Source organism: Panthera onca, chromosome C2, assembly GCF_046562875.1.
Source record: "Panthera onca isolate mPanOnc1 chromosome C2, mPanOnc1 haplotype 2, whole genome shotgun sequence".
Lineage (NCBI taxonomy): Eukaryota > Metazoa > Chordata > Mammalia > Carnivora > Felidae > Panthera > Panthera onca.
In genome coordinates, this window is record NC_138347.1 from 117,691,219 (window position 1) to 117,716,650 (window position 25,432).

A 25,432-nucleotide genomic window follows, 5' to 3' on the forward strand; every position below is an offset into this window, starting at 1 on the left:
GTTGGTTAAGCGTCCGACTTTGGCACAGGTCCTGATCTCGCAGTTTGCAAGTTTGAGTCTCTCTTTGGGTTCTATGCTGACAGCCCAGAGTTTGGAGCCTGCTTCAGATTCTGTGTCTCCCTCTCTATCTGCCCTTCCCCCCCCCCCCCCACTCACACATACATAACATACACACACACTTTCTTTCTCTCAAAAAACGAATAAACATTAAAAAAATTTTTAAAAATAAAGCTGCTTTCTCATTTTATTTTTTAGTGATGACATCTTTTAAAACTAATAATAGATACAATATTAAAAACAATCTGGGCCAGATTATTCACACCATAACTGAAAACACAGAAGACTTTACCAAAACTGTGTATCAGACACTAAGGCCCTTTATCCTGCAGGTCATTGACTATATGGGGCAAGAAATCATGACCATGCAGAGGCCTTTCTGATGTACCTGCTGTTATTTCTGTTGTCCCTTCACTAGGCAAGAGGTCAGAGAACACAAGTCTAATTCCTTGTTTCTTTCTGATCTAACTCTTCACAGCATCGTTTTGCTCCTTCCAGAATGACACACGAGGGTGTTTTCACTGGCTCTGCTGGTCAGAATGAAAGAAGAGAGCAGGAAGGGGTGGGGGGGAGATGCCAAATTGTGTCACCTGAAGAAAATCACAGAGGGTTTTTTCTTGTGGCTTTTGTCTTCTGGTGCTAGTTGGAGGGTCAGACTCAGATAAGGGTTGTTTACTTGGTGACCAATTCTGTTGGTTGTGTCTACTGAATTAGAAATGTGTCTGTTACCCAGAACAGAAGTCACACACATTTGTCTAAGTGTACCAACATAACCCCAGATAAGGTGTCCCTAGACATAATTGTATACTTTCAGAATTGGAAGAGACTTAAAAACTTTTTTTTTTTAAGGTTTATTGAGAGAGAGAGAGACTGAGTGTGAGCAGGGGTGGGCTGAGAGAAAGGGAGACACAGAATCCAAAGCAGGCTCCAGGCTCTGAGCTGTCAGCACAGAGCCCGATGAGAGGCTCAAACTCACGAACCACGAGAACATGACCTGAGCTGAAGACTGATGCTTAACCGACTGAACCACCCAGTCGCCCCTAGAATTGGAAGACACTTTAGATAACTGTACACTGTCCATCCCAATCCACACCTTGCCACAGATAAAGAAAGGGTGGCTCAGAAAGTTAAGCACCTGATGAGCGTGTTACACTCCACCAAGTACTGGAACTGGAAAGCAGATGTTCTGAGTTACAGCTGGGTTCCTCTTCTACAACCTGTGAGGCTCTAGGAAGGTTGTTTGCTGCAGGGAAAAGAAGCAGCTTTAGACAGAGGTCAACCAGAATTTTGAATTCTAGATATGCCTTCTATTTACGTTGGTATAAAGTATTTAACTTCTTTGGGCCTCAGTGCTTCCATACATAACTATGCATAATATCCCATGGGATTACTGGGATATATAAAGACAGATTATGTTCAGTACCAGCACTTCCTGAATGTTAGTTTATTTACAAGCCTTTCTGTGTTTTGATGTCCTATAACATGGAGATAATAATGGTACCATCACGTAGGATTTCTTTGAGGATTAAATAGTAAATGAATGTTAACTGTCGTTACAGTACCTGGCAGGTAGTACAGCGCTCAGAGAATGTTAGTTGTTCCCAGGTATCTTCTCTCTCTACTGTGTTTGTAATAACAGCCTTAATTTTTTTTTTTTTAACGTTTATTTATTTTTGAGAGAGAGAGAGACAGAGTATGAACAGGGGAGGGTCAGAGAGAGGGAGACACAGAATCTGAAACAGGCTCCAGGCTCTGAGCTGTCAGCATAGAGCCCGACACAGGGCTTGAACTCACGGACTGTGAGATCATGACCTGAGCCGAAGTCGGCCGCTTAACCGACTGAGCCACCCAGGCGCCCTGTAATAACAGCCTTAAATTTGAGATGAATCTTCACCTTTAATCCTCAATCCTTTTGAAGATACAAGGAATTCTTCATATTTATGACTTTTTTCCTCAAATCCTATAATGCAGCCTTCCAAGATTACAGTAAGCCATGATGTGGCAAAGCTCATCAAAATTAGAAAATACTCAATTTATGGAACATTTATCCAATGATAGATTTGTTTTTTCTCATTTCTCCAGTTGTACTTGTATTCGTGTGTGTGTGTGTGTGTGTGTGTGTGTGTGTGTGTGTGTGTTTGCGTGCGTGTGCGTGTTTTTAGTCCTGGGAGGTTTGATCACCTGTGTAGATTCCTTTTTCTACCGCCAAGATACAGATACCTGACAGTTCCTTCACCACAAAAATCCTCTTCATAACCACACCCGCCATAGAATTAGAGAAGGAACTTTAGTCCTCCTCTGTGTCCTGAAGGAAGGTGTGACCTCATCCCTTAAGGTTGCTCCCTGCAAAGTCAACCCTGACAAATGGCCAAGGGAAAGAGTGGTCAAGGCCTTGCGTTGTTGGCACGCACAGTGAGAAGGGGAGGAGTACGAGAGGCCCACGGAGGACTATCTTGCCCAGCAGTAATTTCCCTAGTCCTTGAAGGGCTTAGAGCACATCTGGGTGCTGTGTACATGTGTACATGTCTGTGTCGTTTCCTCCCCTCTGCCCATTTGCAGCTGGAAATGCAGTGGCCTCCTGGTGTCACTGCTGGCTTTGCTCTGGAGCACTGGAACCCGTGCAGGACGCTTTATAGCATCCAAAGCAAGAAGAAAGAAAAAGTGATGGGAGTGCGTGGGCCGCCTTCAACCCATGGCTGGGTTCAGATTCTGCTTTTGAGGTAACCTAATATTAAAATGTTTTCAGAGTGTTTTCTACATGGACTAACCAACCTCAGAATGATTTGTTTCAGTACACTTTTCCATGTAAGTGAAATGAGGTTTACAAAATCACGTAGAAATACAGCAGTATGAAAGATTTAAAATACTATGCTAGGTATTTAAGGAGACTCGAAGGTATACAGCATAGTACTCTGTCCCAAATGTAAAATAAGCAAATACAGAATTAGAGTGTGAAACTCAAAAACCATTGATACAAAATAATTGCAAATTCATCATGTTGCACATATGTACCACATCATGAGACAGGTATCTACTAATCTCATTTTTCAGAGACAAAGCTGAAATTTATTAAGAGTTAATAGGAAGGGGATTGGGTGCTGAGGAATTTCTTCCCTCTGATGTAATTGCAATGCAGGGAGTCAGAAAGAAAGAGACATGAGAGCTCCTGGAAGAGGGAAGCAGAGCAGGTGGAATTAGCTGACACAAGAGCTGTCGAGCTAATGAGTCTCAAAGTCCCCAACAGAAGCCTGGTGAGGCAGCCCGCTGTCCTATCCATGTTCTCCCACTTTCCTCAGTAGTCTGGTGGTCAGTGGCCACTGGTGTGTGTGGTGGGGGCAGGAGACGGTGCTGGGTCTGGGATGACCTCGATGCATCCACTCTTGAGGTAAACACTACCTCCAATGTACTCAACCGTGCGTGTATCTTAGAGGATTTTTCTGCGTAACGTGATTCTAAGGAACCAAGATGCGTGTACCTTAATAGAATACACTTACAACGCAAATGATTTGCACTGGAAATCTATATAAAAGTATAGCTTAAAAAAGAAACAACAGATAAATAGCAGGTTCTAAACACATGTTCTGTAATTAGCTAGCTTCATGGTAGTCCCTTACATTTTCTTGCAGTTCTTAGTTCTGTTGCTTCTCAACAAAGGAGCCAGTCGCGCAAAGGCATATAATTTTGATATGTATAGTTGCTAGGTTTACCTCAAGATTTAATTCCAGGCCAGAAGGATATGCATCTGGGCAAATTTAGAGAAGAAGCATCCTAATCATGGAATAGTTGGAATAATGTAACCAGTGACCTATAGCAGCAGTGATGACTGAGGTGATGCTGACAATGATAAGAGCAGCTGTCCTTTCCAGTGATCCCTACCTTCTAGGCACGGTTCTGGTCCTAACTACTTTCCACATGTTAACTCATTTAATTTGTATAACAAACCCATTAGATAGATACTATGATAATACCCCTTTTAGGGGTGGCTGGGTGGCTCATTTGGTTAAGTGTCCGACTCTTAATTTTCTGTGCTCACAGTGCTTGGTGTATTCTCTCTCTCTCTCTCTCTCTCTCTCTCTCTCTCTCTTTCTCTTTTTCTCAAAATAAATAAATGAATATTTAAAAAATATAATTCCCCTTTTAGAGATGAGAAAACTGAGGTTAGATATCTCGTGCAAAGTCACTCACAAAACCATTAATGTGAAAGTGTCTCCAGAGGCTACACCTTAAACCACTATGCCTTGTGTCATCTTTCATCTGTGGGATATTTAGTTTCTTTCTGTGTAAACACAGGAGATCAGAAATGGAGTAAAATGGTGGCAGGTTACTTCACGCACTCTCAAGTTTAGAACCCTGAGGCTGAGCCCATGAGGCTCCGAGGACAGCTCTCTCTGACAGGCTTGCTCTTGCTTCTGCTGGTGTCCCATGATGTAACCAATGGAAGACCATGTGTTATATTATTCTTCCAATTTGGAGATTCCCAAGTCATGTGTGTGTTTTGAATATAAACCCCTAAATGATGAGTGCACATCTTGATGTATGAGTTCTCAGTGATCAAATTTTCCCTGCCAAAATCTCTTACGTATTGAAATCTCTATGTAAGCTTGAAAAAGAAATAAAAAATAAATAGCAAGTTCTAAACACGTGTTCTGTATTTAGACAGGGTAATGGTTGACCATTAAATTTCCTGCGGTTCTTAGATTTGGCCCTGCAGGCCAAAACAGTCGAGCTTTCTTTTAATCCTTGTTGTCTAGTCTACCCTTTATACCGGGTTGTCTCCCTTTGAGGGTTCCCACCTTATTGGAGATCAATGATAGAGTACACAACACCCACTGCTCAGGCCCAAGGCCCCACCACTGCCCTGCCATGATTGGAGAAATCAAATCCCCTGGCTAAAGGAGGATTGGCACCTCTCAGAAGCCAAAGACGTGTCAGCCTGTGTGTAATACGCAGGATTTTCAGATTTTTCCCTTTAGCTCCACAGATTACTAGAACTTTTCTAGGAGCTTGACTTTGCATGTCAGTAGGTTTTAATTATATTTTCATTAGCACTTTTAGGTTTGCACATTATCTACTTTGCAACCTTGCCAGAACTGGAAGTGATAAAATTGTTAAAAAGGTGCACAGATTTTAGTGTCAAGAACATAAGACAGAATGTTCAAACACCAGTGTAACAGTTAAAATAATTTTCTTCATGTGAATTATTAATGGCTGGCAATAGCTAAAAAGACACTTCCTCGTTTTCTATTTGAGATGACATATGTGATGTTTCTGCCCTGTGGAATTCGTATGGAATTCCGATCCTCTGGAGATGTTTGTTTCTGTTAATGTTTGATTAGGTAAAACCTCATTCAATTAATGTTATGGTAACTGTTTTACAATCCGAGGCACAGAAAAATTTATCTTGGAAAAAATGCTGAAACCATGTTTTTCCTCAAAGTTTCAAGAGTGTGTTTGCTAGGTTGTCGTAGCTAACACTCATTGAATGCTGTTTCTGTTTTGTTAAAAATAAAACAGATTTAGAAAATAAACAATGTTAGAGACTCTTATTTGTGCAAGGATAGGGAGATGAGGGATGCCATAGAGAATAATTAAAACGACAAAATACTTACATAGTTTTATAAATTTATTGCTGCTAGCTGCCTTTTGCCCTCCTCACCATAAAACTAAAACAAGCCTTAAAAGGGACAGAACTAGCTTATAGCTTCTTTATTAAAAAATACTTTTATTAAAATATACTCATTTTGATATATATCTATTCTCATGAATGTTACTGTGACCCTAAACTGCTCTGAAAAATAGTCTACTAAAAACAAAATTCCTAGAGGCCTCATAAGGGATATAAATGAGCGAGGAAGAATTATCAGGAACTGCTGCAAACTGGAGACTACAGATGGTATTTAAAGAGGGACCCAGATATTTAGCATAAGCAAATTGACTCATCCAGAGTGAGGTTTACATGGACAGACTGCCTTTCTGGGGAGGCTAGGTTATGCTGTGATGACAAACAACACCGAAGTCTTAGTGACTTATAAGAAAAAAAAAGTTCCTTTCTTTTTTTAAACTTTTTGTTTCAATATTTACTTTAGAGAGAGAAAGAGAGAGAACGCATGTGCGCGTGAGTGGGGGAGGGGCAGAGAGAGAGGGAGACACAGAATCTGAAACAGGCTCCGGGCTCTGAGCTGTCAGCACAGAGCCCGACGTGGGGCTTGAACTCACGGACCGGGAGATCATGACCTGAGCCAAAGTCAGCACTTAACTGACTGAGCCACCCAGGCGTCCCTATTTGTTCCTTTCTTACCCTGTATGTCCAGGTGCAAGTTATCAGAACACCTCTGCTCATCACAGTCTCTCAAGGACTCGTGCTAGTACAGACTCTATCTTGACCTAATCTTATGGAAGTGCTAAGAAGACATGGGGGAGTGCACATGGCAACTTGCACACTGGTTCTTAAGTTTTCTGCCCGAAAGTGGAACATCTCACTTGGAGTCACAGTTCATTGGTCAGTGCAAGCCATGTAGAAACAACCAACTTCAAATGAGCAGAAAGGTGCGATCTTAGAATATTTTTGGAAGGAAAAAAAAGTTTGTAAATAGCACTAATGACGACTTGGCAAATGTCCTGGTTTTTAATTTTTGTTTTATTTTTCTTCAAAACAACCTGCAATACAGAATGTTATGTGAAATTGATATATTAATGTGGGCAACTTGTTACATTTTTAAGACAGCATCTTCAGGGGCGCCTGGGTGGCTTGGTCAATTGAGAGACTGACCTCAGCTCAGGTCATGATCTCACAGTTGGTGAGTTCGAGCTCCATGTCAGGCTCTGTGTTTACAGCTCGGAGCCTGGAGCCTGCTTCAGATTCTGTGTCTCCCTCTCTCTCTGCCTTTCCGTGCTCACACTCTGTCTCTCTCTCTCAAAAATAAATAAACATTAAAAAAATTAAAAAAAGAAACAGCATCTTTACACTAATGATGCTTGCTGGCTTCTAATTTGTCATTTTTATCAACTAACATCTTAAGTAGAAATTAGGGTAAATCTACCAGCTTCATAAAGGCAGTGGAAGGCCCTAGGCATAAGGGAAATGGAAGACATACAGTGGAGTTGCTTAGTTGAACATAGGCAGGGGTATCAAAAATATCTTTTTACTTACTTCACAATTTGCCTGCCCTGAATGGTTAAAATTAAAAAGACTGAAAAAACCAAGTGTTAGTGAAAGTGTGGAGCAACTGGAACTCTCACAAATTGTTTCAACCACTTTGGAAAGTCATTTGTAAGTATCTAATAAAACCAGACATATAAGTTCTCTGTGATTCAGCTACTTAACTTTTAGATAGATGCTTAAGAAAAATAAGTACAAATGTTTACCAAAGGTTATATTCAGTGTTTCTAGCAACTGTATTCATAGCCCCAAATGCAGAGATCCCAAAATGTGCATCAATAGGAGAATAGATTTAAAAAAACATTTTTTTTTTTTAATGTTTATTCAGTTTTGAGAGACAGAGAGCAAGCAGGGGTGGGGCAGAGAGAGAGGGAGACACAGAATCCGAAGCAGGCTCCAGGCTCCGAGCTGTCAGCACAGAGCCCGACTTGGAGCTCGAACTCACAAGCTATGAGATCATGACCTGAGCCGAAGTCAGACGCCTAACTGACTGAGCCACCCAGGCGCCCCTAGGAGAATAGATTTTTTAAAAAAGTGTATTCCCAGAATGAAATGCCATGCAGTGACAAAAAGGAGAAAGTACTGATATACAGTACAACCTGGATGATGGATAAATCTCAGAAATTATCTTTATTAGGGTTCTCCAGAGAGACAAAATAAATACATGGAATTGGCTCACATGCTTATGAAGACAGAGAAGTCCCACAATCTGCAGTTGGCAAACTAGAGACCCAGAGGAGCTGATGGTACAGTCCAGTTCAGGTCCAAGTCTGACTGTAGCAGAGGACTGGTGTCCCAGCTCAGAGAAGCGGACAGAGAAAATTTCCCCCTAACCTCCCTTTTTTTTTTTTTTTTTCTATTCAGACATCCCGCAGATTGGATGAAGACCAACCACATTGAGAAGGGCAATACTCTGCTTTACTCAGTCTATCAATTCGAATATTAATCTCATCCAGAAACACCCTCACAGACACACCCAGAATGTGTATCCAAATATCTGGGCATCCCGTGGCCCTGTCAAGTTGACACATAAAATTAGCCATCACAAGTCCACTCCTTGTCAACTTAACACCCATACACATCTCCTTAAACCATACTTAATTTCCAAATATAGACAATAACAAGGTCATGTCACCTAACATGATACAACTATACTACCTACCATTGAAAATGCACTAACCCGGGGCGCCTGGGTGGCTTAGTCGGTTAAGCGTCCGACTTCGGCTCAGGTCACGATCTCGCGCTCTGTGAGTTCGAGCCCCGCGTCGGGCTCTGGGCTGATGGCTCAGAGCCTGGAGCCTGCTTCCGATTCTGTGTCTCCCTCTCTCTCTGACCCTCCCCCGTTCATGCTCTCTCTCTGTCTCAAAAATAAATAAACTTAAAAAAAAAAATTAAAAAAAAAGAAAATGCACTAACCCATTCCAAAAGAAAAGGTAAAGTCCTTAAGTGATGTTTACTTTTGCCCTGATATCCTGTAACTTAAATACCATGATATAAAATTAATAATATTTAAATATCATGGTAATAAGTCAATGCCTGTTACGGTATAAGGGAACAAATATATTTCCTATTCACATACACATAACATATAACAAAGTAAGAGGGAACTCTCATAATAATTACAGTTCTTGTCTCTTCTGTGGTCATAGCTGACATCTGTAATTACCTTCTTCTACTACCTATTCTGTATTACTTTTGCCTTCGGCAAGCACCTCAGTTGGTCGTGGTTCTTTACCTAGTGGAATTACACAAACATTCATTCCTAAAAGATGTGGGACGTTAGTAGTCATGTCTGGATTGGGTCATTTTAGTTTTCCATTGACTTTAATATACAGCCACAGTAATACGAAGAGATGCCCTAATGTATCTTCTGTATTACAGAGATACTCTTCCTTCCCTCCATTGTTGAATATCAGTCCAATTTCCCCTAGGTAGCCAGGATTATTCACTTCAACTGACACACTAATTCCTTTCTTTGTCTTGATTTAAAGGCATAAAGAGTCCAAATGCCAGAGTGGCAGTCTTAACTTTTAGTTCAATTGAATCATTACTTTGTTTCCTGGTATAACCATTCCTCATTCTGGTACTAAGGCTTCTAGGCCAGCAGAGCATAAGGTTGCAAAACCAAAGTAGAAATTTTGCTAATGGGTCACTGCGGGTAATAGTGAGTGGTGCCATTCCCATTTCCACCCCTTGATTGCTGGACTCAAGAATCCTGATGATAGGGAAAACAGAACCATATATTAGATGCTGATTCTAAGTATATACAGCCTCCTGGAGAAGCTTACCCTAGAGTTGCAGGGCATTGCCACTTAGTTAGTGCTATAACCAAGTATTCAAAAGGCCACTCCATCATTTTGATCAAGCCAGCTGCTTCAGGATGGTGAGGAACATGGCAATGGTGGTGAATTCCATGAGCATGGGCCCACTGCATGTACTACTTCCATTTGATGATAGTGTGCTGCAGGGCACATCCAACTTTATGGCTTGGTAAGTCAGGTGACGTCCAATTCATGATGGGTAGTTTATGTCTCATGGTGACTGGGTGCCTCTAATAAATCTCATAGCAAGCCAAGAGCTATTTTTCAAAAGGAGAGTATTTCTCTGCAAGGGATGGCAGGATTCTAAGGGCCTGCAGAGAAATTCACTTATAGGTGAATTCTGCCAGCGATTCCAAACAGCATTCCTATCTACCACTGACAGTTCAAGTTCCATTGGATGTGCTGGATCATATGACCCAAGTGGCAGAGTAACTTTTATAGCAGCCTGGACCTGTTGCAGAGCCTTCTCTTGTTCCGGGTCCTCCTCAAAACTAGCAGCCTTTCAGGTCACTCAGTAAATGGACTGGAGTAACACTTCCAAATAAGGAATATGTTGCCTCTAAAATCCCGAGTCCCATTAGGCATTGTGCACGTATTTTGTTGTTGTAGGAGGGGCCAGAGGCGACAGGTTATCCTTCACCTTTGAAAGGATATCTCAATATGCCCTATAGCACTGACCCACTAGAAATTTCACTGAGGTAAAAGACCCAATTTTTGTTGGATTTATTTCCTATCCTCTGATAGCAAATGTCCTACTAGTAAGTCTAGAATAGTTGCTACTTCTTGCTTACTAGGTCCAGTCAGCATGATGTCCTCAATGTAATGGACTGGTGTGATGTCTTATGGAAGGAAAGAGTGACAAAGATCCCTATAAATTCAATTATGACACAGGGCTAGAAAGTTGATATACCCCTGAGGTAGTACAGTGAAGGTGTATTGCTGGCCTTGCCAACTGAAAGCAAACTGCTTTTCTGGTGGACCTTATGGACAGGGATAGAGAAAAAGACATTTGCCATATCAGTAGCTGCATCCCAGGTACCCAAAGATGGGTTGATTTGCTCAAGCAATGAAACCATATCTGGTACAGCAGCTGCAATTGGAGTCAGCATCTGGCTAAAGTTATGATAATCCGCTGACCTTCTCCAAGATCCATCTGTCTTCTACACAGGCCACATAGGTGAGTCGAATGGAGATGTGGTGGGAATCACCACTCTTACTCTTTTTCAAGTCTTTGATGGTGGCACTAATCTCTGTGATACCTCCAGGAATGGAATAATGCTTTTGGCTTACTGTGTTGCTGAGTAGAGGAGGCCATAGTAGCTTCAACTTGGCTTTTTCCACCATAGTAGCCTTCGTTCCACATGTCAAGGAACCAATTTGCAAATTGTGCCAGCTGCTGAATATATCTTCCAACTGTGCGTTCTGGAGCTGGGGAATAACCACAGGATGGGCTCCCATTGAGAGACAGAGTTAAAAACTCCATCAGCCACCTGACCTTTTAAGCCTCTGCTCTGACTGATGGCCACAGTGACGTTTTGGGTCTTGTGGAATTAGTTCAGAGGCAGTGACAAGTAGTCCCCAAATGGTCAGATTATTTCCTTTTCCTCAATGCACACAGTTAGTTATGCTGGTAAAAGGCCATAGGTCCCTTTGGGGAAGTCTGAAAGAAATATTAACAATAAGACAAAAAAAACCTCTTTCTTTTTTTGAGAGAGAGAGAGAGAGAGAGTGCACATATGAGCAGGAGAGGGGCAGAGAGAGAGGGAGAGAGAGAATCTGAGGCAGGCTCCAAGCTCAGTGTGGAGCCCAGTGCAGAGGCCTGATCTTATGACCTTGACATCATGACCTGAGCTGATACCAAGAGTCAGCCGCTTAACGAACCGAGGCACCCAGCACCCCTAATAGTAAATATTTTTAGTAATATCTCAGGGTCCTTCCTCAACAGGACCTGGTCCCCCCTTCACTCATGGGGTTTTGGGTATATAAACTGGCTTAAGTCTGGCAGTTGATTGAGGGGCTGTGACCATCCTTATGATTCAGATTTGGCTTTTGTTTACTTGAACCAGAATTTTTTGTGCTGCAAATATAGGACATCAGAGACGGAGGGAGGGAGTGCAGCCCAATCTAATGCCTCAAATACAAATAAATAAGCAAACTACTTTGCTGGCCAAATCCTAACAGTTGGATTGTTCTGATTAGGCCCAAAGTTCTCCATTTTCACTCATCTACAAATAGTATTTTTATACCTATGCACTACTCTTCAGAAACAAAGAAACAAATGGTCTATTAATAAAAATTAAGTACTTAAAATAATTTTTTATAAGCTTATAATAAATTTCCTCATAATTAAGATTAGGGACTACGGAAATATCCAATTAGAATTAGCATCCCAGAGGTGCCTGGGTGGTCCAGTCGGTTAAGGGTCCGCCTTCGACTCAGGTCGTGATCTCACGGTTCGTGAGTTTGAGCCCCATATTGGACTGTCTCCTGTCAGCACAGAGCCTGCTTCAGATCCTCTGTCCCCTTCTCTCTCTGCCCCTTCCCTGTGCCTGCACTCTCTCTCTCTCAAAAATAAATAAACATTAAAAAAATAGAATTAGCATCCCAGCTCTGCCACTTGTTACTCTGTGCCTCACTTTTCCTCTTACCAAGTGCATGCTTTGGACAGTCACAGCGAACCTCTCCATGCCTTAGTTTCCCCATCTGTAAAATGAGCAGGATAACAGTACGAAGCTATATGAGTTGTTTTGAGGATTAAATATCTTATAAATAAAGTGCTTAGGACCATGTCTGGCACCCAGACAGCAAACAATGCGAAGGCATTAGCTCTTATTATGTTTCTTTTACTTTTGAAAGGATACTCTATATTATTAGCCTGATATCTGAGATTTCTATCACACCTGCATAGTTCAGTTTTTTAGCTTATTTAATTGCTATCCCATTCTAAAAAATACTTAAAAATTTTTTTTCTATTCAATTTTGGATCAACAGAAGAAATACTTTCATTACAACTAACCCTTAAGCCAAAGATCTCTTAGAGCAGTGGTTCTCCACCTCAACAGCACCTCAGAATCACCTGGAGGCCTTGATAAATTACAGAGTGCTGGGCCCATCTCCACAGTTTCTCATTCAGTAGGTTTAGAGGAGAGTCTGAGGTTGTGCACATCTAAATATTTTCAATGTAATGCTGATCTGGGGACCACACTTGAGAACTGTTGTCTTAGTGAACAAAATCTAATGATTGTTGGAAAAAGAATTTTGAAAATTTAAGTAGTAAATTTATTTTCTTTCTGTGTGTGTATATATGCATATGTGAATATAAATATAGTAATTATGTAAAAGATGGATGAAATTGTTAATGTGCCATTTTCTATATAATTAAAAAGGTAGGTCTTACCAAACAAAAATCATGTAAGTACAAGTACTTAGGAAGTTTATGTAACATTTGTTTTGTTTTTTGTTTTAAGTTTATGTAACATTGATAATTAAGTTGACATTATTTGGAATATTTTCTTGCATTTCATAACAACAGCATTTTTCTTGATAAGAATTCATGTTTTTCAAAATAACTAGTTAATCCTTTTATTGTCTAAGAAATTTCTGTAGGATTACTGCTTATTTAAGGCAAAAAGACTTCTTGGATGTTCTTTATGCCACCAACCTCAAGGTAAAGCTCTGCTAAAAAAGAAGCAAACAGATCTTTTCTTGCATTGATTTGTGTATGTGTGTGTGTATGTATGTATGGGATTACTTTGATGAGATGTAATCATTTTGCAAAAGTATTATTATGAAGTTATTTAAAAGCTATGTAGTATTGAATTTGTAGTAAGTATTAGTTGCCCAGTACTGGGAAATAATTTAAAGACGAGGAAGGCCAGTCCAAACAGTAGTGAGCTTATATTTTGTATTTTGAGTTTTTCTAAATTGTGCATACATGAAATTGCAGGACAATATACACCAGATTCCTTTGTTCTTTGCTGTGTTATAAAATTGCTACTCATATCCAGGGACTGACTCTCTAGTTTTACCATACGTGGCATTTTTATGAGCAATGTTTAACACATGTTTAAGAATGTAGGAAGGAACTAGGATTGGCAGAATGAAAAAATGTGAGCTTCATGCAATGGAAACACAGATTTGAACTAATAATAATTTATTACATTTTCTTACTGAAAATGTGGTTGAGTACTAGTTAAGCAAGCCTTTCCTTAAGAGAAAGAATTGACTTTTCATACTCCTCATTAATGTGTATAGTATCCCAGAACTTCTCACTTGGTCAAATTGTGGAAAAAATCTTCTAGAATTCTGCCAAGTGATCAGGCAGATAGTGTTCCAGTACAGGTGAGTGAGACACCTGAATGTTGATAACATGTGAGACCACAGGGTCTCTGGCTTCAAGGAACATAGATCCATGAAACCAATTTATCAACGGGTAGGTGCATTTTTGTTTCTTGGTTTCCAGCATTGTCCTGTTTTATTGTACAGTTCACATACTGCCACATGTGAAGTATGGAACTGATGTGTCTTTTTCAACTGAAGAAAGAAGTGCAAAGTTTATGTTCATGCCCCAATGCATTATGGGAATCAGCATTTTGAGAATTAACAGCAAAATCTCTCTTCTAGTAGTGGTTTGATTTCATCCATTCTTTGGGAATTAGGAATAAATATAAATAGTTGAATTCAATCATATTATTATATGTAAGAAATATGTAAAATGATACTATTTTTGCTTCAGAAATCCAAATATGACCTGGGTTTGATAATCTGGCACTGTCCTTTTGGTACAAAACCCTTAATGAAGCCTCCCTAAGCATTGGTGAGTAAGGGTAATAATTCCCTCTCTTTAGGGTTTTCATAATGATTAAATAAATATGTTTTACTATTATTACTGTTATTTATATTATTAATGTATCCGTGATTCTCAACTCTATTTAGATAAATGACACTACACCATAAACATTGTTTACAGCTTTCAGATAATGCATAAGTGCTCTAAGTGGGAAATAAATGTCTTAGAAAAATAATGAGAAAGTCAAGTTTTATTACTTCTGGATATTGGGTATATATCTAATCTAGCATTTTCCATACTGAGCAAATAGATGCTGTCCTACCCTACTGGTGAATATTTGTGATGTATTTCTAGTTGTCAATATATAATTCAGATAATAACTATAATTCTTTCTGTGGGTACTTATGTAAACAAACTGCATATTCTTCAGGTTAATTTTCCAGCATTATTTTCCCCAATATTAGTTTTCTTGAGGACTTGTTCTAAGTTCAAAGTCCATAATTCAGCTTTTTCTACATCTCAAATATGTGACAAACTTTCTTCAGAGTACAATAAGGAATATTTGAGAGCATTTACACAATCATAGAATTTGACCTTTAGGAGAAACTTTTGTATTAGTTCATAGATAAAATATTGTTCACAGATAATAATATTTTATTTTTGTACATAAGAAAACTGAAGTTCCAATATTAGGTAATGTTTATTAACATGATGGACAGGTATGACATTCTCTTTTTTATACCCACAGTCTTCACAGGATTCCCTGGTCATTTCCCTTTGTTCAGGGGAACTTAAAAATGTTCAGGAATGTTGTGTTATTCATAGGCCCATGCGTGAAGTTGGCAGAGGGCTTCCGCATGAGGGCAGCTCATCCATGGAATCCTTACCTCTTGTGTATTCATGGTTTCTCTGTCTCTTTTATATTTTCATATCATTTTTACTCCTGTTTTGAATCACTACAGTCTTCAAGCCTGGCACAAAATAGGATGCTCTGGTTCACGTTCCAGGTAGTTTGAGTCTCTCTCTCTCATATATATGCTTCAGGCTGATACCTCTCAATACCTTGCCCTCACACAAAGAACAAACAAGTACAGCAGACAAGAGCATACAAGGTTCTTATGGGCCACGATGTGATGTCTAATACATAATCTTGCCATTAACCTAGGTAATTGCATAATTTTACTGAGTAATTTCCAGCACATTGCAATTACATCAGTTTATGACACCACTTATCACAGCTTGGAAGTAGGCAGGGCCCAAGACTTGCTCTAAAACAATAGGATGTTAAAATGAGATGGGGTATCTCCTTCTTGATTAGGTTACAGTATATAACAAAGGTATGGGATGTCATTCTTACCTTAGCTGAGAAGTCTTAGAGAAAGATTTTTCTCTATTGTTGACCTGAAGAAGTAAGCTACCACACTGTATGTGAACCTAGGGAGAGGTCCAGGTGGCAAAGAACTGCAGATAGCCTTCAGCTGACAGCAAGCAATCCGACACCTCAGTCACACAGCAGCCAAGAAGTGAATTATGCTAACAAACCGAAAAGGCTTGGGTACACATTCACCCAGTCCAGCCTCCAGAGGATAACGCAGCCTAACACCTTAATTGTAGCCTTGTAAGACCCTAAGCAAGGGCCTCAGCTAGGCTGTGCCCGGACTCCTGACTCACTCCTGACTCGCAGAAATTATGAGATAATAACTGTATGTTGTTTTAAGCTGTTAAATTTGCAATAATTAATTACATAGTAACAGAAAAGTTATAAAATCAGCCAGGTCAAATTGCAATCATTTGAGCTGCTTTAGCATTTTCTATGTTGCTTGTTCATAAACAGTTGCAATTTGATTTGTGAATTTTGTAATGAATAAAAATATTTCTGGATTGGAGGATGATTGTGGCATTCGTCAGGTTTTTTTTTTAATTTTCAATTTGTAAAATTTGTGATTTCTTTTATAAATCTAAAGCAATACTCACTTTCACACATAATTCTGTAGTATGTTTCTTAACGAGGGCTTGCAAAATTTTATCTGCTTTGGCCCTTCAAATTTTAGATTCACTCCAAACAGTAGTCACACTTTCTGGTTCTTGAACAGTTTTATACAGTGGACTGTGAGGTCCTTGAGCATCTGATCAAACCCAAAACCTAGCAGCATTGAGTTCAGGGCCATGCACAGAAATGTCAGGACTGTTTGTTAACATGGTCTAGCCCATAGTTTGTAACCATTTCTGCGAGAGGGAATCGCCTATGGTACTTTTCTAGAAACAGCTTTATTGAGATTTTATTTCTATATAATAAGTTTCACCCATTTAAAGTATACAATTCAGTGGCATTTAGTATCTTTTCAGAGTTATGCAACTGTTATAGTTTGCTAGGGCTCCCATAACAAAATACCTCAGACTGGGTGGCCTTAACGATAAAAATGTAATTCGTCACAATTCTGGAAGCTAGAGGTTCAAGGTCAAGCTGTTGGCAGGTTTGGTTTCTTCTGAGGCCTTTCCCCTTGGCTTACAGATGGCCGCCACCTTGTCACTGTGTTCACATGGTCATCTGTGCAGGTGTGAATCTGGTGTCTCTATGTCCTAATCTCCTCTTCTTGTAAGAACACCATGTGAATTTTGTTACCGTTTTTCCCATTTCCCTGTTGACTGCCTTCCTTCCCTTACCTCTCATGGATCTTCCTCACATAAGCTTTCCACTGAGCTCTTTGCTATTTTTTTAGGCCTCCAACTTACTTCCTGCCTGTCTTCTTCCTCTGACTTTTTTTTTTCTCCTTCACCTCCTTGTCTCATCTTCTTTCCTTTTTCTTTCTCCTTAACCTCAGTTCAGAGTATCTTCCAAAGAAATGATGAAATGTTGGACTACAGAAGTTAGAAGACCTTTAACTTTTCTGTGTAACTCAAATATAACACATGCTTCATAAAAGTCTGGCTCCTTGTTGATAAAAAGCACATTATTTTTGAAGTGCTCTTGGAATTGAAAATATGTTTCTTTGAATGCAACCCTGTTCAAAGATAGGATACATCAAGACTTCACTTTATGTGTTAATTGCATATCTTTATAATTTAGTACTATGCAGTCATAGAAATGATGCTAGAAAAGTTAAATGTAACTTCTGGTCTGTACAGGATGGCATAGATTTGTCTCCTCATGCTCTTCCCTACTACATACCATTATAAACTCTGGAGGAAACTGAAGAGACAGCAAACGATAACTGAAAGTTGGTAAAGAATGGGGAACTTGTTTGGGACCCCAGCATGGGCGCGGGGGGGAACAATACAGCAGCCGGTATCTTACAATCCCCACCCAATATAAGAAGATTTCCAGCTCTGGCATTTCTTGATGGCAGCCTAGAACAGAGTGTGGCCCAGGTAGGGAAACTTCTCTTCCTGACTGATCAGGAGTCCCATCCGCAATGCCGGGGGACACTGATTGAATCACAAGGGACAGATTGGGAAGAGCCCCTGACTTTAAATAGCCAGAGGAAGTGCTCTTCTTCCCTCTCAGGCCTGAGACTGTGCTCTTCCTCCCAGAGACATCAGGTAGTTATAGGACATCAACCAGGGGGATCCCACCACACATGTCTAGACCATGAAGTGCTCTTATCTCCCACAGGGCATGAGACTCTTCTCCCGAGCCCGGAAACGTCATTTAGCTGGCAACACTGGCAAAAGGTATCATAATAAGACAAACACCCAACCTGGGAAATGTTCACTGTCCCATGTGCTAGAGCATCTCTTCTCTATAGGCAAGAGGCACTCAGCCTGGGGAAGCTCCTTCAACTTCTTGAAACAGCTACAGCTGGGACCAGTGACGACTGCAGGTTACAAACTAAAACAAGCAGCAGATAGCAAAATAGCACTGTATTGGTTCTGAAAATAATAGGGTTATTGGAACCATGGCCCATAGAATTAGGCCAAAGATAGGGGACTGCCTCCTAAAACAAAAAAATTAAAAAGAACCCAGGGCCTCCTTATAAAGAAGCCAAAATGTCCAGGATACAGTTTTTTAAAAGTCACTCATTACAGGAAAATCACAACTTGAATGAGGATAGAAAATTAACTGATAACCAACACCAAGATGAATCATATATTGTAATGATCTCACAAAGATGTCAAAACGATCATCATAAAAATGATTCCATAAACAATTACAAATTATCTTCAAGGAGATGGAAAAATAGAAAATCTCAGCACAGAAACCGAAGGACCCAAATGGAAATGGTAGAGCTGAATACAGTAACAGAAATTTAAAAACAAACAAACAAAAAACATGTGACATGGGTTCAGTAGTAGAGTGGAAATGAGAGAAGATAGAATCTATGAACTTTATGTAACTGACCCAATCTAAACAACAAAGAGGAAATTGATGAAAGAAAACAGAACCTCAAGGACCCATGGGACAATAACAAAGAACCCAAAATATTTGTTGTCCGAGAGGACAAAGGGATAGAGATTGAAACAGTATTAAAAAAAAAAACAACAATGACTAAAAACTTACCAAGTTTTGACAAAATATGTAAATCCGCAGTTTCAAGAAGCTGGCATGTGTGTCTGCAAGAAAAATCCCAATATAAGTCTACATACCAATTAAACAAAACTCCTAGGACTAATGAATGAGTTCAGAAAGGTCACGGGACACAGATCAAGCTATAGAAATCAATAGCATTTGTATGTACTAAGAACGAGCATGTAGGAAACAAAATTAGAAATATGATACCATTTACAATGACTCCAAGGAAGATAAGACTTAGGTAGTCTTTTCCAGGCCTTGATTTTAGGCAGAATGATAACTCACAGTTTATTCATAAATTTCATAAACATGCACAAGATCTGTATGCTGAAAGTTACCAAAGATATAAATAAAGAGATGGGTATACTGTTACATTGTATTGGAAGAGTCAACATAGTAAAGGCATTCTCCCCATATTGATGTATAATTTTAATATAATGCCTCTTAAGTTTCCAAAAAACTTGTTTTGTAGACAGGCTTATTCTAAAATTTGTATATAAAGGCAGAGGTCCTAGAAGAGCTACGAAAAGAAAATTACGAAAAAGAACAAAGAGGTAGAACTCCCTCTACCCAGTGTTAAGGCCTAATATGTGGCTATACTAATGAGGACTGTGTGGTATTGGTGGAGGCAGTCACATAGATGAATGGAACAGAATATGCAATCCAAAAATAGATCCACACAAATTTATTCAACTGATTTTTTTACAAAGGTTAAAAAAAAAAAAGTTCAATTGAGGAAGGATAGCTTTTTTTTTTTTTAAATATTTATTTTTGAGACAGAGAGTGTGAGCAGGGGAGAGGCAGAAAGAGAGGGAGACACAGAATCTGAAGCAGGCTCCAGGTTCTGAGCTGTCAGCACAGGGCCCGACGTGGGGGCTCAGACTCACGGACTGTGAGATCATGACCTGAGCCAAGGTTAGATGCTTAACCGACTGAGCCACCCAGGCGCCCCTAGCTTTTTCAATAAATGTTGCTGGAGCAGTTGGACATCCACAGACAAAAATATAAATCTCAGCATAAACCTCATACTTTGCACAAAAATACCTCAAGATGCACCAGATGTTTTAATGTAAAAATGTAAAACTATAAAATTTTTAGGAAAATGGAGAAAGTTTTTAAGATCTAGGACTAGGCAAAGAGTTCTTAGACTTGACAACAATATCACAATACATAAAGAAAAAATTGATAAATTGGACCTCATCAAAACTGAAACATACTGGTTTGCAAAAGTGTCTGTAAAGAAAGTAAGACGATAAGCTAAGATTGGGAGAAAAATTTGCTAATTACATATCCCAAAATGGGCAACTATCTAGAACAGAAAAAGAACTCACAAAACTCAGTAGCGAAGGATAAACTGTTGTCTAGTATTCTATGTTGAGTGAAAATATGCTTTAGAAATAAAGATGGCATTAAGATATTTTAAGGTAAAGTGGAAATTTTCACTACTATACCTGGACTACAAGAAATGCTAAGGAAAGTCTTTCAGGCTGAAGGGAAATTATGCCAGCTGAAAACTTGTATATCCATGAGGAATAAAGATCATTGAAATGGCACATGGAAAGACCTTTTTCTCTTAAGTCCTTTAAATTCTTATGAATAATTACACCAAAAGTTATAACCCCAGAGGAATTTATAACATATAGAAGAGATTCTACATATGGTAATTGTCACAAAAATGATTAAATGGACCCACATATTTTTAGTGTTTCTACATTAATATGAAGTACTATAATATTAGCTCTAATAGGCTGTGAAAAGTTAAGGATATGTACTGTTATCCCAGAAAAAAAAAACACTAAAAATTAGATAAAAATATAACTAAACATTCGATAGATTTATTAAAAGCCAGAAATTTTCAGTATGGATAAAAAAAAAAAGAACTGACTATATACTACGTATAGATGTTACACTTTAAAACAAAATACAAGGGCCTCCTGGGTGGTTCCGTTGGTTAAGCATCCAACTTCAGCTGAAATCATGATCTCATGGCTCCTGGGTTCGATCCCCATGTCAGTCTCTGTGCCGACAGCTTGGAGCCTGGAAGCTGCTTTGGATTCTGTTGTCTCCCCCTCTCTCTGCTCCTCCCCACACACTCTCTGTCTCTGTCTTTCTAAAAAATAAATAAACGTTAAAAAAATTTTTTTTAATTCCTTATAAAAAAATAAAGATACAAAAACCACCAAAGACCTTGAATAGCCAAAGCAGCCTTGAAAAAGCAAAGCAAAGCTGGAGTCATCACAATTCCAGATTTCAAGTTATTTTACAAAGCTGTAGTAATCAAAATATTATGGTACTGGCACATAAATAGACACATAGATCAATGGAACAGAATAGAAAACCCCAAATGAACCCACAACTATATGGTTCATTGATCTTCAACAAGGCAAGGAAGAACATCCAACGGGAAAAAGAATGTCTCTTCAACAAATGGTGTTGGGAAAACTGGACACCAACATGCAAAAGAAAGAAACTGGAGCACTTTCTTACACCACAAATAAAAATAAATTTAAAATGGATTGAAGACCTAAATTTGAGACCTGAAACCATAAAAATCCTAGAAGAGAACGTGGGCAATAACTTCTTTGACATCGACCATAGCAACTTCCTTCTGGATATGTCTCCTGAGGCAAGGGAAACAAAAGCAAAAATAAACTGTTGGAACTTCATCAAAATAAAACCTTCTGCACAATGAAGGAAACAATCAATAAAACTAAAGGGCAACCTATGGAATCAGAGAAAAGATTTGCAAATGACATATCTGATAAAGAGTATCCAAAATATATAAAGAACTTATAACAACACCCAAAAAATGAATAATCCAATTAAAACATGAGCAGAAGACATAAACAGACATTTTTTCCAAAGAAGACATCCAGATGGCCAACAGACACATGAAAAGATGCTCAGCATCACTGATCATCAGGATCATGCAAGTCATGCAAGTCAAAACCGCAATGATATATCACCTCACACCTGTCAGAATGGCTAACATCAACAACAAAGGAAACAGTAGGTTTTGGCAAGGATGTGAAGAAAGGGGAACCTTCCTGCACTGCTGGTGGGAATGCAAACTGGTACAGCCATGCTGAAAAACAATATGGACCTCAAAAAGTTAGAAATACCCTAGGATCCAGCAATTGCAGTACTAGGTATTTACCCAAAGAATACAAAAACTCAGAGGGATACGTGCACCCTGGTGTTTATAGCAGCATTATCTACAATTGCCAAATTATGAAGCCAGCCTAAATGTTTATTAATGGATGAATGGATAAAGAAGATGTGGTGTAAATATACAATAGAATATTACTCAGCCATAAAAAGAACGAAATCTTGCCATTTGCAGCAACAAGGATGGAGCTAGAGAGTATTATGCTAAGTGAAATAAGTCAAAGAAAGGCAAATACCATATGATTTCACTCCTATATGGAATTTAATAAAACAAATGAGCAAAGGGGAAAAACAAAGAAAGAGGCAAGCCAAGAAACAGACTCTTAATTACAGTGAACAAACTGATGGTTACCAGAAGGGAGGTTAGTGGGGGGATGGGTCAAATAGTTGATGAGTATTAAGGAGTGCACTTGTGATCAGTACTGGTTGTTGTACGGAAGTGTTGAATCACTATATTGTGCACCTGAAACTAACATTGCACTATATGTTAACTGTAATTTAAATAAAAACTTAAAGATACAGAAAGACTGAAATTAATGAATGAAAAAATGTACCAAGCAAACAGTAAGCATAAGAAGGCTGGAGAATGATATCAATATCACAAAAAGTTGTATTTAAATAAAAGATATTATCAAAGATAAATAAGGGCATGTCATAATAATAAAATATTCTACTATATCTTGAATAAAGATATAATATAGAAAGATACAGCAATCTTCAGTATACCTGAAAACAGCCTTATGATTCAGGAAAAAAATTTGAAAGAATTAAAAGAAGAAATGGACATTTCCACAATCATAGTTGGAGATTAAAAAACCTCTCTCTCAGTAATTGATAGAACAATGAGAACGATAGATAGATAGATAGATAGATAGATAGATAGATAGATAGATAACCAAGATCTGAATAGCACTATTAACTAACTTAGCCTAATTGATATTTCCCAAGAACTACAGAATACATGTTTTTTTCAATTATAAATGATATATTCATTCTGATATATCGCATGCAGGGCTATAAAACAAGTCTCAGTAAACCTAAAAGAATTGAAATCATAGAGTATACCCTCTGGCCATTATTGGATTAAAGTATAAATTACTAATAAAATATCTTTAAACTGGCAATATTTGAAAATTTAAACACCATATTTCTAATCTATGGAAGAAAGAAGAAATCAAAAGAGGAAGGATAATGAATTATAATAATACAACATACCAAAATTTGTGTGGTACACCTAAAATAGTACTTTCAGGAAAATTTGTATCTTAAACTATTTATATTAGAAAATTTTCTTTAGAGGGAACCATTTAAGACCCCACCTAAGGAAGTAAAAACTCAAAGTACACATAATGAAGAAAATAAATATATCCGAACTCAATGAAATTTAAATATAAATGGAAAACCTCAACAAAATAAACCTACCTAGACTTACCATGAAGAAAAAGAAATTATGATTATCAGTAATTGAATAAACAAGATAGTGTATATAAATATCTTGAAAATATAACTATGCAACTTCACAAAACTAATGCAAGATATAGTGGAAAATGTACATGGCCTGTGTCTAATACTGGAATTAAATTTCTTATTGAAATCTTTCCACAAGGAAATCTCCAGGTTAAGATGGTTCGCTGATTAATTCTATCAAATACTTAAGAAATAATACCAATATTACAAAACTCTTTGAGAAAATACAGAGAAGAGAAACACTTTACAATTGGTTTTATCAAGCCAGTATAACTTTAGATTTGAAACCTGACAAAAATATTACCAAAAAAGGAACACTCTAAACCAATATCTCTCATAAACTAAGTCACAAAAGATTTTTAACAAGATACTAAGAAATCAAGTCGAGTGATTTAGAGTGCAGAAGAATACATCTTGATCAGAGGAGTTCATTCTAAGAAGGCAGGGCTGGTTTGACATTCATAAGTCAACCAATGTAATTCACCATATTAACAATAAAAGACAAAGTCACTATGATCATTTCAATAGATTGAAAAAAGCATTTGACAAAATTCAAAGTTTATTCATGATAACTCTCAGCAAAGTAGGAATAGTAAAACTTTCTCAACCTGACAAGTGGCATCAAAGAAGCTACTTAATGCTGAAATATTTAGTGCTTTTCCACCATGATCTGTAAAAAGCCAGGATGCCCACTCCCACCATTTCTACTGAACCTTATGCTGGAGGTCCTGATTGCTCTAAGGCAATAAAATATTTAAAAGGCCTAAAACTCAAAAACAAATAAACTTGTCTCTATCTGTATATGACATAATTTTTAACATAGAAAAAACTTAGGAAAATACAATTAAGATACCAAAAATAATAAATGAGCTAGCAAGGTCACAGTATACAACTAAAAGTCAATTGCATTTATATATACTAATAACAAAAAAAAAGTTAGAAAATAAAATTAAAGAAATAATTCTATTATGTTGGCATCAAAAATCATAAAATATTTGGAAATAATCTCTCAAAAGATATAAAGGACATTCACACTGAAAACTGTAATACAATGATGAAAGTTGATAAAGGAGACCTAAATAATTAGAGTCCACATAATGAAGTTTATTGATTTTGAAGACCTAAAGTCATTAAGATATCAGTTCACTCCAAATTGGTCTATAGATTCAGTTCAATTCCAACACAATCCCAGCAGGTGCTTTGGTAGAAATTGATTCTAATGTTTATGCAGGAGCACAAATGGCCTAGAATATCTAAAGTGATCTTTACAAAGAACAAATCTGGAGGACTTACATTTGCTAACCTCAAGACTTACTGTAAAGCTATGGTAAACAAGACAACATGGAACTAGCATAGGGCTGATACACAGATCAGTCCAACAGAATAGAGAATCAAGAAATACAGTCATGTGTTGGTAGTAAATTAAGTTTTGACAAGGTGCCAAACGAATCCAAAGAGGATAGAAAAATCTTTTCAACAAATGGCTGGAACAACTACATATTCATATGGGAATAATTAACCTCAACGACTATCTAATACCAAACACAAAAATTAACTCAAGCTAAAATATATTAGCTAAATCTATAAAGCCTAAAACCTAAGCATAGTTTAGTATCTTTGTAATTTTGACCTAAGTAAAGATTTTGCAGCAATAACTGTAAAAGCAAGAAAGTAAATTAGACTTCATGGAAAACAAAAACTTCTGTCATTAAAAGACATTTTTAGGGGCGCCTGGGTGGCTCAGTCGGTTAAGCATCCGACTTCAGCTCAGGTCACAATCTCGTGGTCCGTGAGTTTGAGCCCCGCGTCGGGCTCTGGGCTGATGGCTCAGAGCCTGGAGCCTGCTTCCGATTCTGTGTCTCCCTCTCTCTCTGCCCCTCCCCCGTTCATGCTCTGTCTCTCTCTGTCTCAAAAATAAATAAAATGTTAAAAAAAATGTTTAAAAGACATTTTTAAAAATG

General features: G+C 38.2%; 1 protein-coding gene across 6 annotated transcripts in view; it reads left to right on the plus strand.

Annotated features, from left to right (window-relative positions):
• LOC144612776 (phospholipid scramblase 4-like) overlaps positions 1-25,432 on the plus strand; it is a 77,183-nt gene that overhangs the window by 30,820 nt on the left and 20,931 nt on the right. For 2 of the 6 annotated variants that reach the window (XR_013549829.2, XM_081790129.1), the window contains exon 6: positions 2,617-2,777. Coding sequence is in view for 1 of the 6 variants with exons in the window: in XM_081790129.1 (XP_081646255.1) it covers positions 2,623-2,777 (155 nt within the window). In the remaining 5 variants the exon portion in view is untranslated. The other 4 variants (XR_014135241.1, XR_014135240.1, XR_013549830.2 and 1 more) reach the window with 4 other exon arrangements.